The 15,013-nt window shown below is 35.1% G+C and overlaps 1 protein-coding gene across 1 annotated transcript; it reads left to right on the top strand.

Annotated features, from left to right (window-relative positions):
• Window positions 1–1,968: 1,968 nt before the first annotated feature.
• LOC121731526 (protein kintoun) lies at window positions 1,969–6,454 on the top strand. Its single transcript, XM_042120992.1, has 3 exons — window positions 1,969–4,067; window positions 4,346–4,466; window positions 4,709–6,454. Exons 1-3 carry the CDS (start codon window positions 2,086–2,088, stop codon window positions 5,087–5,089), a joined length of 2,484 nt encoding a protein of 827 aa, XP_041976926.1. The 5' UTR covers window positions 1,969–2,085; the 3' UTR covers window positions 5,090–6,454.
• The last annotated feature ends 8,559 nt before the right edge of the window (window positions 6,455–15,013 follow it).

The raw sequence follows: 15,013 nt of genomic DNA, 5'->3' as shown, positions 1-15,013 counted from the left end.
AATTTTATTGTTAAACAGTTTCCATTTTAGTAACTAGATAGCGTATGGGTGGACAACTATCGGTAATACCATGTAATACCATTAATTGCTACAAAAATGGGCAAAAGAATTTAAAACTTGATACATTTCAATTTGAAAAAGACACAATGATATTCCAATTAATAGGATAATAAAGTTATTATAACGATGTTTTAGATAAAACTCACGGAAGAAATAGCCCTATTTATCATTATTCACATCATATGTCACAGGAATTATAACTTTTGGTTTTGACAACATCTTACCTGCACTTGTGGACGATAATGGATATTTAAATGGCCAATATTTTACTAATAATGAACATCAAAACACAAAATTAACACAATCTGGGAAAAAATAATAAAAACCACACCAATAATAAAAAGTAGAAGAAGTTTTCTAAGTAACATGGCCGCCAAAACTATTTCAGTTGTCAGCTTTACTATAATACCATTGGGGTACTATTTATTGGAGAGAGCCATAAATAGGTGTATAAGCGTCAAAAGCGTGTAATGTTATGTCCTACTTACTAGGACATAACAAAGGAGTCGGTCTGCATATTTCATGTAATAAAAGTGTTAATAAAGGTTTTTAGTGAACATTTAATGCTACATATTGTTGAGTTTTGTGGTTCCACTAAATAATATACCATAAGAATGGCCAAAGAATGCCTCAAAGACGTGGATTTAACATTAAATACGTAAGTTTTGAACAACGTTTTTTGGGCTTTTCAATCGGTATTTTTGTAAGAAAAAAAGATAATTTATAAGATTATTAATCCCGTATTCGTGCTATATAAGGCATTAGTGCTAAAAATGTCACATCAATTAATAATTTGGCTATAAAAATTGCATAGCTTTTTACGTGTGTTTACGGATTCTCATCACAAGGAATTATAGTTAATCGATATCATGAACTAATTGACTTTCTTTCCTGTATCATAATATGCTTCGAAATAATTGACAAATAGAAATATTCAAGAAAATAAACCCACACTACTTGTATGAAAATAAGCACAAAATGGCCACGCATCGCGTGGCCATTTTGTGCTAAGCACTATATGCGGGCACTATAAGCACTATATATAAGCATTTTATGCGGGCTAAGACTACATCTATTATAATACTTTATCTATGTATAATACTTTATCTATGGTCAGCAAGAATGTCAGTTTTCAGTTTGACACATGTTTGACAAGTTTTCATTATGTCAGCGTGTTCCTAAACTATTACCAGTATACTGGCCTAATCGCTTAGGCCAATGATCGCTTAGGTTTAAGATATTTTGATTTATGTCACACTTGACAGTATATACTGATATTTTTTAGAAACACAACCAATATGTAGTCAGTGATGCCAACCTGCAGATAATTTCAGATCGGTGGGGAGCCAATAGAAAATCTAGAAGTATCCACCGTCGCGCTATCCGGTGGAGATTTAAAAAAGAAAACAACCAGGCCCGCGTTCTCGTAAATTTCTTTTGAGTTTATCTCAATAATTTTTACTGCTACTCCGGGTGGAACCACAATATACTACAAGCTGATATTATAAGTCTGTCAAGAAAGTGAAGAATTAATTAAGAAGGGGCAGCATACGATGCTGCCACTTTTTAATTTCTTCACTTTCTTGGCAGACTTTTATAGTTTATCGTTTCATTTTATATAAACAAAACATGAAAGTTTAGTCAGTTTTCAGAAAAATATTGAGGTTTTAAGGAAGCAACTCGAACGAACGGTATCTAAAAAGTCTCGGTGCGTCCGCGTCACTGCGAAAGGAAAAACACGATTACATTTCGGTCTCGTAATGCCAATTTGATAGATCGTGCACATTAGCTTACGCAGTTAACGTGTTAAAAAAAAATCCGATTGGTAGGTAACAATTTAATCAAGATCGACCAATCAACAACAAGTACGTGACGTTCAACAGGAACCAGAGAGAACTCTATTGAACTCTACGTTGACATAGTTCGTCAGCTGAAATATCGTGTTTTTATGCGTGCTATCTATAATATTATTTCCGTCGTGTTTATTTATAAAATTAGAATTGAACGACGCAGAAGATTAGAAAAATGGCAACAGGAGTAAAACCTCGCGACGACGAAAGCAGCTTTAGTCGCGCTGATTTGGAAGCGATTCAAGATGCGATGAAAAATAAGAAATTTCGAGATCTCCTCAGCGAGTACTGCGATGAAGTACGTGACCCGGCGAATCAAGCGATCTATCAGAAAGAAATGACTCAATTAGAGAAAGAGCGTGGCTACGACGTAACGTTTATCAATCCGAAAGAAGGTTATGTTATCAAAACGAGCGTCGCTGGCGACCGGAAAGCTTTTATTAATATTTGCAGCAACACCAACGTCGATAAGCCGTCGTGTAAAGTTCAGGAATTGAACGGGAAAAAAGGTATAAACTGGCAGCTACCGTACTCGATCATACCGCCTAGGGAGGACTACGATAAAAATAAACAGAGGTGCGTCGTCTACGACGTCGTGTTTCATCCCGACACATTACGGATGGCTGAGGTTAACAAACGTTTCCGTGAGTTAGTAAACAAAACCGCATTCGAGGGTCTACAGAATACCTATAACATCCACTTCGATAACAACAACTGCCGGTTTCCGAAGCTAAATTATAAAGGCATGACAACACCTGCCGTTATACGAAAAGAAGATCCTAACTTCGTTCCTCCGGGCGCCGACGAAGATGATGCAATGACTCCGGAATTAATTGAAAAACTGTATCCACAAAAAGTGTACTCAGAGAAGTCTAAATCCAATGAAGTCGATAGTGAGTCGAAACACCACAAAAGAAGGTCGAAAAATAATAAAGAATTCAGTCACTCGTCGGAAAAAGGTTATACTATACCTAAGTATGTGATAAAACAGCAGAAAAATGTGGATCTTCAAGATTATACTTACGACAAACACAGTAAACAGTATATGGCAATACCTAGCCATATACTAGTAACTGTGAACCTACCATTATTAACATCAACAAAAGATTGCATGTTAGATGTTAAAGATAGAAGCCTAAGTTTAATATCAGAGAAACCTGCCAAGTACAAACTAAACATAACATTGCCATATTCTGTGAACGATGAATGTGGGAACGCCAAGTTTGACAAAACAAAACATGTGTTAACGGTGACCTTACCAGTGATAGCTGAAAAAGTTCCCAGCAGAACTCTTAAACCTCTGAGAGCCGATAGTGGTATTGACAGCGAAAACAACTCCTTCGATGAGGAGGAGGAGACTCAAAAGTGCTTAGTGGAGGAAATTCAATCTACAACTACTGATCCCAGCATAACTGCAACTGAAAATACTAAAGAAATAAATAACAATGAATTCCTAGAGTCCACCATTGGCTACATTCTCCCATCTTACACTTACAATGTTTTGGATGATGTAATTGCCTTCACCTTCCATGTTAAAAACACCGATCCCAGTTCTGTTCAAGTTAAAAAAGAGGACAGTAAAATATACATTAAATTTTCTACTGTCGGTTCTGGATTTGTACAAATGTATTATGCTGCGATTATCTTGTTTGAAGACGATGTTACCTTTAATGATGCCATAGGCGAAGCCTGGGATAACAATGTAATATTGCAGCTGGAGTTGAATGGATGCCTTCCAAAATGCTTCTCTATAGGCCTAAATGAGGATATGACTGAAGAGATCATAGAGTCCTCGCAAATAAACAAGACTATTCAGGAAACAGAAAAGGTAGAAGAGAAAGAAAAAGTTGCAGAAGATGCTCCCATTGTAGAAGTAACTAATACTGGAATGGAAACAAATATTTTGGTGTCTAGTAAAAGTAATGTTGAAGAGGAACATAAAGAGCGGAAAATAGTTTGGGTAGATTCTGGCCATAGCGAAAATGGAGCTAAAAGTATACTCAGGAAACCAATTAGTATTATGAGGAGCTATTCTGAATCAAGCACAGGAGATGTCGCTTCATCTATGGATTATATAAGTTCCGACTGTATTCCAGAAGAATCCAGCTTAAAAAAGACTGTTAGGTTTAGTAATGTTATTGCAAGGCAGTTTTACAGGTATATTGTGTGATAATAATAATATTCCATTGTCTAGCTATTTATAAATGCAAATACATAATAATCAATCAATGTCTAGTAAGTCTTCTTATAGATAATATAATTTTTATGATGATATCATGTAAGACCATTGCAACTTCTTATAAGGTCATACAATTTACAAACAAGTAGATATACATATTATGTATATAAATATTAGTATTATGACTTAAAGTATAACTTCCTTCTCAGTAATATTGATGTGATAATTAAATACATTGTTAATAAATTTTTTACAGGTTCAATTCTTCAATTGAAGCCCAGAAGAGGAAAAATCAAAGGAAGAAGAACAAAAAACGTAGCCAAGAAAGAAGAAAGAGTGAAAGTGAAGCGGAGGAAGATACTTTGGTTTCAATTCGGGTAACAAAAACTAATATAACAATAAGTAATAAATATAATATTGTATGATCTATAATATTGTTGTTGTTAAAGTGCGTTTTGGGAACTATTCTAACATTATCTTGATGGATAGGTCCAATTACTTTGAAAACTTCCAACTGCTAACATAATATTTACAGTCATTCAACACTGTTATGTAAACACAATTTTCTTTTGTGACTATACTTGAGTAAACTTTAATAAACATTTTTTTTAATTTTCAGTCATCAGCACCTAGGAAGACAGCACTCAAGAAGAGACACGACAGTGGACTGGCAGACACTTCAGATGCGGAGGGTGACTGTAAATACACCATGTCCGACTCGGAGGTGGCATATGAGAAGATGAGAAACTCCCAGAACACAGGCTTGAGGAAAGGATCATCAGAGCTTGCCATTGATGACAGTGAAAAAAAAAGTAAAGAGTGGGCAAAGAAATTGTCAAAAGAGACAAGTAAAAAAGCCAAGCTGCCCAACAAAGTGAATGAGAAGTCCTGTGATAATATTAAGCATAATACTAACCTGTATGACCCTGAAAAGTTAAACCCGGGTCTATACCCAGAGGTTAAGTTTAAAAATGATCTCATCTTTGATCTTGATATGTGAGATGTATAAGATACATTGTTATAATGATAATATGCATATTGGAATTATTAAGTAACTCCTTACTAATAAAAAAAATCCACAGTGTGTAATACATTTGCTTAGCAGAAAAGGAAATAAACATTTCGTAACTTTAAGGTCTGTATACACAGTGTGATTCTTTTTATCAGTAAGGCGGTAATTGTTTTAAAATAATAATTATTCATACACTTATTTTGATAACATCTACATATTTTATTATTAATGTCAGAACTCCAATTCATATAATTTCTATTCAATTTGCAGAATAGTTTTAGTGTCACAATATCTGAGCTTTTTCAGCCCTTACTGAAACTTCACTGTAAATTAATAGAAATTGTCACTTACATGAATTATACACTAGATTTTAATCAAGAAATAAAATCGATGAAAAGATATTTCCATTTAACATTGACTCCATGTATGTATGTATGAATAATTATTTGACAGTGTTTAGAGTTAGAACTGTGAGTTGATTTCTGCATGAGTAGTAGATTTATTTTCTTGAACCTTTCCAGTACAATAATTATGTTCCTTGTTTTGTCGTGATGACTAGTTTATGGCAATGGTTTGTTTAATTATGCAATGTGATCTACTGCCATATTATTAGAAACTAAAAGTAATTTATATTTTACAGTATATTTTCAATCTGTCCCAGATGTCCATCTATGTAAAATGCATGTTTTTCTACTTAATTATTTGTATAAGTGCTCATTTAAGGTACACGCATATTATGACGGGGAGCATTTTGCATATTACAGTACCAAGGGCAACTTGGTCACAAAAAGTGTGCGACGCAGCCGTTTTATACGTGCGTACCCTTAGAATGGATATGCTCATATAGACAATATGTATAAAATATATCACATGGTACAAATTAGTTTTAGCGATACACTGTGTAGAAATAAGTGTTATTGCACCGATACACAGCTACTACTTAATATTGTATCCTAGATAGTGGTAAAAAAATTATGATCACGAAATCTGCAATTAAATCACAATTCTCGTTCAATTCGGATTCGAAAAAAATCGGAAAGATGTTCGCCACAAGTGAATCGGACCCCAGACCCATGAAATAATTAATCAACGACATTGCATCTGAATGGAATCTATTTTATGGAATTTATATTGGAATTGATTAGAAAATATAGGCGTATTTACATGGTGCAGTAGCAAGCGCAAGCATCATTGGATTCTGGCTCTTGGTCAGCTTCCAATCCGGTCCATTATTGACAAAATTGACAGTGCTTGAATCCAGTAAAGCTGCCGCAAGCTACAGTAGCAATATTAATCACCTTTTTTACTTATACAGGGTGTAACAAAACTAAGTGATAATACTTAATTGTTACTTACAAGTAACACATACACACCCTAAAGTATTATCACTACGTTTTGTTACAACTTGTATATGCTCAGTGGATATTGCTAGTGAAGAAGCTGGATAATATGCCAGTGTATCTTAAAATTCTCTTGTATTGTATTGTATACATTACTACAAACATAAAATTATTATCCGTGTTAAATATTTCTTATAGAATAAATAAGTGTTCAAACTTTACTGATCACTTCATTAAATTGGACAAAGGATAACAAACAATTCTTTGCCGAAAATAATAATTTTACTAATCAATTCGGTGAGTGCCTTGTTTTAATCATAGATTTTATCGTAGTGTTTAAAGCACAGTAAATTTAGCTATTGTCATAAACCACGCATTTAATTTACTTTTAGTCTAGAATAGAATAGTTCTAATAATGGTTTTATTGTGTATAATTTTTTTAATAAAAAAATTATTGTGATGTTTAATTAGTATTTTTATTTAGATTGACCAGCCTAAAACTAAACCTTCGGGAACTTATTTTAGAACTTCAGAAACTTATCGTCAGAAACTTATCGGGGATTCTGGCTGATTTAATAATTAAAACTTCAGAAACTTATCGTCAGAAACTTATCGGGGATTCTGGCTGATTTAATAATATTATATTTTGTTCTGTGGCGCCGACGCTGACCGTCGGCGCCACAGAACAAAATATAATATTACTCACGTTGGCGCTGATGGCCGATCTCGCATAAAATTCTAGAAAGCGTTGACGCGAGGAGGAGTGGTTAGCCGTCAGCGTGAGACTAAAATCAGCCTTAGAGCCAGTCCACACGGTGCGTTGTGTCTACGTTGCGTCGACGCAGTGCTGCCGTATGACGCATAGCCGGCCACATAGGCGCTGCGTCATCGCAGCGTCATAAAGAAGTCTTAACGTCAACACCCTCTCCCGCTTCGTCTCTGGGACAACTGTCCTCATATTGTGTGCGCGCGTTGCGTCGACGCAGCGCGCCGTGTGAACACCTTGGTTAATTGTATGTAAAACAACGCATTGCGTTGAGTTGAACGCAACGGCAGGCTGCGTCGACGCAACGCTGACGCAACGCGCCGGGTGGACTGGCTCTTAGGGAACGTACGCAACGATGGTCCTGTGAAATGGTCGCTGTCGTCAATCCGTAACTTGTTTTCGGTTGCACGTTAAAGAAAGTACGAGTCGTATTTACTTGTCAATAGATGGCGTTAATAGCATGATTTACATGAAATTATTTTTGATCATATTATTTTGATGATGTCAATCAAATTGGTCGGTGGCCAAATTATTATATTATTTACAAAAAAGTACAATTTTGTGTTCATAATATGTTTCCGTTGACCGTTGTCTGGTAGTTCTGGTACTTACCTGTAACACAAGTCCTTCAGGTAATTAGCACGGGGCTAGACTGACGTGGTGTGAAGCGTCCATAGATATTACTAATACATAGATATTGTGTCTGTGTCTAAACACACCATGCCGAAGTTCCGCGGCGGGAGTTCGGCATGATTCCGCCTGCAATGTATTTGAAATTACCGATGACACACCATGCCGAAATTCCGTCGCGTTATATAGGCCTCTTGGATATCTCTAATGGCGCTGCGAGTGGCTGATTCAGGCAACACGTGGGTGTCAGAGTGCGATCAGCTGTGAAATACGGTTTACTAGTTTAAAAATGAAAACACGTTGAAAACGTTAAAAAGTGCTCGGAATAAGGAAAATATGGGCGGTACGAGGTACTGTTGTGTTGTAGGGTACAAAAATTCCCAATCTCGGATTCGTGAACTAATGTTTTATTCGTTTCTGAGACGGAATTGGGAAACGTATAGAAATCAACATGCCGATTATTAATCATGCTTAAATCTAAATCTCGCATGAATATTTATAAAATATCACGTGCAAGTTATTTTTAATATCATTGTTTTATGTATAATAAGATATTGTAATTAAAAAAACGATATAAATAATATTATTGTCGGTTCAATATTTATTACTAATTCCTTCAATACCTATTCACTTTCGCATTTATAATATTATCATACTAATATACTAATTACTTATATTACTAATTTACTAATAATATTATAAGTGCGAAAGTGTGTCTGTCTGTTACCTCTTAACGCCTAAACTGCTGAATAGATTTTGCTGAAATTTGGCATGGATAACTCCATAATATATTCTTAAGAGTCCCGAAAAAGGATAAAAGGACTATAAGATCCGGAGCCCGTGACAAATTGATGGGGCTCTATCAGTAAAAATCGTCACGTTTATAATAAACAATATTATGTACTTACTTAAAAGTTTTTGCCCATTTGGGTCGGAGGCCCGTGGCATTTTGCCAGCCCTATATTTACGCTACTGGACATAGGATACTTTTTGTCTCGGGAAAATGTACGGTCCCGAATCCCGCGCGGTTACTCCGTTGTGCAAGAGTTATGGCACAACGGAGTTGCGGGCGTCATCTAGTAAATTTATTATATTACATATTAATCATAAAAATCAAAGAAAAATTTCTTTGATAATGAAATACATCTGCATTTTTTATTTTTATTATACATGTATGGGTGAAAAGTTGCTGAAAATATATTTGTTTAGATTATTCAATACATAGCTCCACTTTCACGTCGTACAGTCGATTACCTACTCTGGTCTGTGGTATTACTTTTACACGGATGATTCGTTCTCCATCATCATGGATTTCGAAGACTTCATGAACATGATTGCTTTGGAATTAGTTTGTGCTCTATAATTTTTAATTAGGTAAACAACCCGTTTTTAGTAATAAGCAATAACTAAGAAGATGATCTTACAAATAAATAAATACAAAGTAAAAATCATATTCAATGAATTTGAAAGAATATTTCATGATTGTTAGATTTAAGTAAATTATAGCTTTCGATAAGTACTGATTTTCCGCGGAAAAAGTCTGCGGAAATATTATGAAGTCCACAATCAATAATAATTTGGCTCATTACTTTTTATTGTGCTTAAAATATAAACAATTACCAAAAAAGTGCAGTGACTTGTATGAGATTCATATGAGAAAAGCGCCCGTGAGTTTCCGCCGTCAACCGACCCGCGGCGTTGCCGTAGCTTACTCGTAGCAACGATATGCAAGAGGCCTATTGTAGGTATGCGAAAATCCTTTTATCGCGCGGGAACCGTAGATTTTCCGGGACAACAATTATCCTTTGTCCGTTCCCGAGACTCAAAGTATCTCCATATCAAATTTCAGCAAAATCGGTTTAGCGGTTTGGGCGTGAAGAGGTCCAGGCAGACAGACAAACCGAAGCATTTATTTAACATTCTATGCTAAGTTCTTTTTCGGGTTAAATTGCATACCTACATGACTACATGTTCTTCCAGAGCCTAACCTAAAACCACGTCATCAAAATCATTCTGATTCTGTGTATTAAACATGTAAATATAAATAATAGATAATATAAATAATAAAAATCCAATGATCAAGGATATCTTTTGAAAATTTGCTGTCAAAAATTTCTGGTAGACCTATAATCATATAAATAAGTCTATGCCTATATTAGGTAGGTAGGAAGGTATAGTTATTATCTTTAAAAAAGTTACTTAATATTTTTTTGGCAATATGGTAAGGTGTAGTTGAGTGCTGCATAATTGCAGGTGCCGTCTGGCTACTATTCAGCCATCGTGATGGAGAGGAGCGTGCAAAACTCGCAGGTAGGTAATATTTAGAGATGTGCCGACTAGTCGGTAAAGCCGACTATCCGGCCACTTTTGTAGTCGGCGACTAGTCTGCGAATAGTCGGCAAAAAGCGCCGACTAATCGGCTTTTTTATTTTTTTGCCATTATTGAAATTATATTAAAGAAAAACCTTGATAATTATTTATAATGTGTTCAGATCACACTCATTCAGTGTTACACATTTTAAAATTGAATGAAGTGTTTCTGAAATTACTTGTTAGTAAAGAAATTATTTTTGTAAATATAACTTTAACAACAAATTAAGTATGTATTATTAAATTAAGATTTCATGTACATGAAATATTTAATGGAAACCATCAACTGTATCATAGCTAAACAAAATAAAGTAACGTACGCTAAGTAAACATACTTAACACGATTCGACACGTTTGCAGGCGGCGCGCGGCGTGTGCGCAGTGTTGCCAGAAGGCAATGTCCGTAGAGCACTAAAAGCGGTGCGAATTGCACTAGATCTGTGGTATTTTCGACTTCAAAGCACTAAATATTTAAAATTGACATGGATTTCAAAAGAAAGACATATAAAATTCAAAACATAGTTTTTAATATCTATATTTTAATACGACATTAAATCAATCAACTTACAATTTCAAAATATTTAAAGTCAACGGAAAGTATAAAAGTTCAAACTAAACACTTATCAAGGGACACAATGTAACTGATTAAACGCAAAACAAAACGTATGTACGTACGCGTTAAGGAACGTCTTGACTGAGTACTGAAAAAATCCCCGGCCATAGAGCAGAGAGCGACACTAGTGTGGTGACTGCCGAGTGCCGACTGGTGAGTGGTGACATCATCGATATCCAACTCGTGTATAGTCTGTCAAAAAGTGAAGAAATTAAAAAGTGGCAACATCGTAGTGTCATCGTTTTGTATCTTTCAAATCAATCTAAGAAAAAAAGGGATGACACTAGGATGTTGCCACTTTTTACTTTTCTTCACTTTTTTGACAGACTATAAATGCGAGAGATAGCGTGAGCGGTGAAATGATTCCAGAAAAAGGCCACTATATCAATTTATTTATAATTAAAGAGCAGACATGAAAAAAGCACTAAAAATTGCACTATGCACTAAAAATCTTGGATGCGCACTGAACATACCAAAAATGCACTAGATTTAGTGCCGAAAGCACTAAAATGGCAACACTGCGTGTGCGACGTGAACATTTTACTATGACGTGAAACAGCAGTAAAAAAGCGTTACAGAAACTTCCGAAACCATGATCGGCTTGTCCGACTAGTCAGCCGATTAGTCGGCTTCTTTGCAGCCGACTAATCGGCTAGTGGGCTAGTCGGCCAAAGTCATGATCGGCACATCTCTAGACTAATATTGCTTTTTTTGCGTTCCTTCAACCATCCAATCATCTCGTCTCATATTGTAACCTACAAAGGAGGTATCACTCGTTCAACAACACAGCTTTCATCAAATTTTTCAAGTCGTCTGCGGTGAAGAAGCTGAGAATTGTCCTTGAAAATCTGAATCAATTGGCTCATATTAAGGTACGCCTTCAACCTCATAATTACTAAAAAAAATCAATTAAAATAACTATCTAATTGTTTTCCTTCTTCCAGCATTCCTCAGTCCAATGCTGTGTCTGTTTAAACTTTGGTTTTTCAAAGGACGGCAACAATTACTGAAATCACTCACACAGTATAATAATAATATGGCCACCCACTGTACAGTGTACACATTACACAGTAACCACATTCTTAAGTATTAGGTAGGTTATAGGTATCACTTTGTTAAGTTAATGCATAGTTTTTATCATGGCATCCGAATCAAGAAATTCCGTAACGAAAAAACCTAACACCCCGCACTCCAACCGGCCGCGGCACAGCGGCGTTGCCAGACTTCGGCACGGTGTTTGTGTGCGTACGACTAGACGTATGGGAATTATAATTGCATAAGTTGATAAAAAATGCTATGCTATAGCTTTACCGCGGTAGTCTCCGAGTGCCACACGTTTTTTTTTCAAAAGTTTTAATTAATTCATTGAAAACCTTAAACCGTACATTTTTCATGTCAATTAAATAATTATACACTTTCCTTGCACTTATTCCACTTTATTTTAATATATTAATTACAAAATTGTTAAATCCATTTTGTAATAAATATATTAAAATAAAGTGGAATAAGTGCAAGGAAAGTGTATAATTATTTAATTGAAGATGAATTTCCACCAAGAAGTGACAGTACATTCAATATCACATTTTTCATGTCAATTAAGTAATAAATAATAATCTATGGTACCAAAGGTTGTCTGGCAGAAACTGCATAATATTATGCTGTTAGTAGTAAGACCGCCTATTTGTACATAGTTTTCCTACAGGTACTTATTTTTAGGGTTCCGTACCCAAAGGGTAAAAACGGAACCCTATTACTAAGACTTCGTTGTATGTCCGTCTGTCTGTCTGTATGTCTCCAGGCTGTAACTCAAGAACGGTAATAGCTAGAGAGTTGAAATCTTTACAGATTGTGCATATAATATGTTGCCGCTATAACAACAAATACTAAAAACAAAATAAAATTAATATCCCATACAACAAACGTGATTTTTTTACCTTTTTTGCTCGTAATCAATTAATTTTGTCGTTCGTATCGTAAATGTAATCAAAAAATTACAATTTTGCTCTATAATGGTACGGAACCCTTCGTGCGCGAGTCCGAGTCGAGTTTAAGTTTAGTTTTAAGGCGAGGATAAACCCCAATTTGTTATTCCGTGACTCCCGGTTTACCTAGTTCCAATATAATAACGAAGCGTTAAAAAATATGAGATATAAAGCACAATATTCAAAATACCTTACACCATAAACATTTTAATAAAACGTAATACTTTGGCTGTAATTAATTTACAAACTTACCTCCGAAAAAACTCTATTTCATCGAAATATAAGTATTAACTAGGATAATTGTACATTTTATTTGAATAAATTGTTAGTAAATCTATATTAAAAATTCTTTAATCGAACAATTTTGTTTCTTAATATTTATTTCCAAAGATATTTAAAAAAAAACAGCAAAAATAGAGAAGATCCGCCCGAGAACCTATAGTTTTATGAATAAAATGAATCTTATTGCGATGCGTATACGCTTGGTCTTTGGTTGTGTGCAAGGTTATCGTTTTTGATTGAGATTATTCCCCGCCTTAAGTTGTACAAAAAAAATCTATTCTATTCTACCTGTTTACACATTCGCATTGATTTTATACAGATGATTATTATTACTTATTGTTTTTACAGAATTACTAATTATAATATTACTAGCGCCCCGGCTTCGCATCGGGTATAAAATATATACTTAGCCGCTGAAAAAATGATTAAAATCGATTCAGCAGTTTTGACTTGTATTCATTCAAAGCGACTTTGTTTTATAATATGTATTGATAATACTTACCTAATTAGCGAGCCGTACCTTCTAGACTTTTAAATTCAATTCAATTCAATTAGAGTAAACTGGCTCGACGCAGTGGCGGATTTACAAATTTGCCGCCTGTAGGCTATTCAATTTTTGCCGCCCCTATAACTGACATTTGAAATTCAATACGTTAGTTTAGTTCACAATCATATCATACCAAAACATTTTTTGAAAATTTTTGCTTTTCAAAAACAAGGTTTCACCCAGTGCGGTAGCGAAACGGCGAAACCTTACATATTTACTGGTATGTAGAATTTGTTTAAGTTAGGGTCAGTAGAGTTAGGCCGTGTAGATTCAGAAGCTAATTGGCTCTACATATTAAGATCTCATATCTTTTTCACAGGGTAAACCTTATGTGGTCGTCTCGGCAATATTTTACAAGAAGTGTTTTTTGTGGGATTTTTATTTCTGTAAGATTTAAAAAAATGGGGCTAAATTTGCCGCCCCTCTAAATCTGCCGCCCTAGGCTCCAGCCTACTTAGCCTATTGGTAAATCCGCCACTGGCTCGACGAGATCACTATCGAGTTTTGCGATGTATTAAACGCTTGGTTTTTACTGCTAATTACTTTTATTTTACACTCAACGAAGCATTTTATATGAAAAGCATAAAAAGCAAAAGGAAATTAAAGGTGTTTTTAATTTAAGAGCGCTCTTGACTCAAAAAATCAAACGTCGTCCTTCTCTCTTCGCACTCACGCCCGTCTTTCATATGCCAGGTGAAAAAGAACGACGCGGAATCATCGCCAAATTAGGCAGTTTTACTTGAATAAAAGACGAACTATAGATTATGAAAAAAAGTTTTTTGAGCAAATTTAGGTTTTATCAATGCTCGATCGAGCATTTTTTCAGTAATCGTCAGTCTTGAGCGTTTAATCTTCACATGAACTGAAGTTACTTGTGTCAAAAAATCAGTTTTCTAGACCTTACAGATTTTGAGATCTAGGTTTAAGTATGTAGTCAAGTTAGGGTCAGGTGCGCTCTTGAATTCGAAAGTTTAAAGAAATACCCAATCTAGTAGTAATATGGTATAGAATAGAGTTAGTCCACTGTGAAAGAACCTTTCTCAGGCTTTAGACTATCTGTTTACAAAATTTCATTACAATCGGTTCAGTAGTTTTGGCGTGAAAGCGAGACAGACAGACAGACAGAGATACTTTCGCATTTATAATATTAGTATAGACTAGTATAGAGTATAGATTTTCACTCTTCAAGAGTTAAAACAGCGGGGCTAAAATGGCAAAGACTTCTATTTAAATAGAAGTCTTTGTAAAATGGTCGCTTTGGAGAATCATAAATCATAATATTATGATTCATTTTTTAAAAACCGCTAATCGCTTGTGAGTTTAAAGGGCCCCCGAGACGATCAAACGTTTGATGCGTGATGTTTGATGCAACCGTTTGGTGT

The sequence above is a fragment of the Aricia agestis genome, chromosome 11 (genome assembly GCF_905147365.1).
Source record: "Aricia agestis chromosome 11, ilAriAges1.1, whole genome shotgun sequence".
Classification (NCBI taxonomy): domain Eukaryota; kingdom Metazoa; phylum Arthropoda; class Insecta; order Lepidoptera; family Lycaenidae; genus Aricia; species Aricia agestis.
The sequence above is the reverse complement of the archived record's forward strand: the minus strand, read 5'-3'. Positions and strand labels throughout refer to the sequence as shown.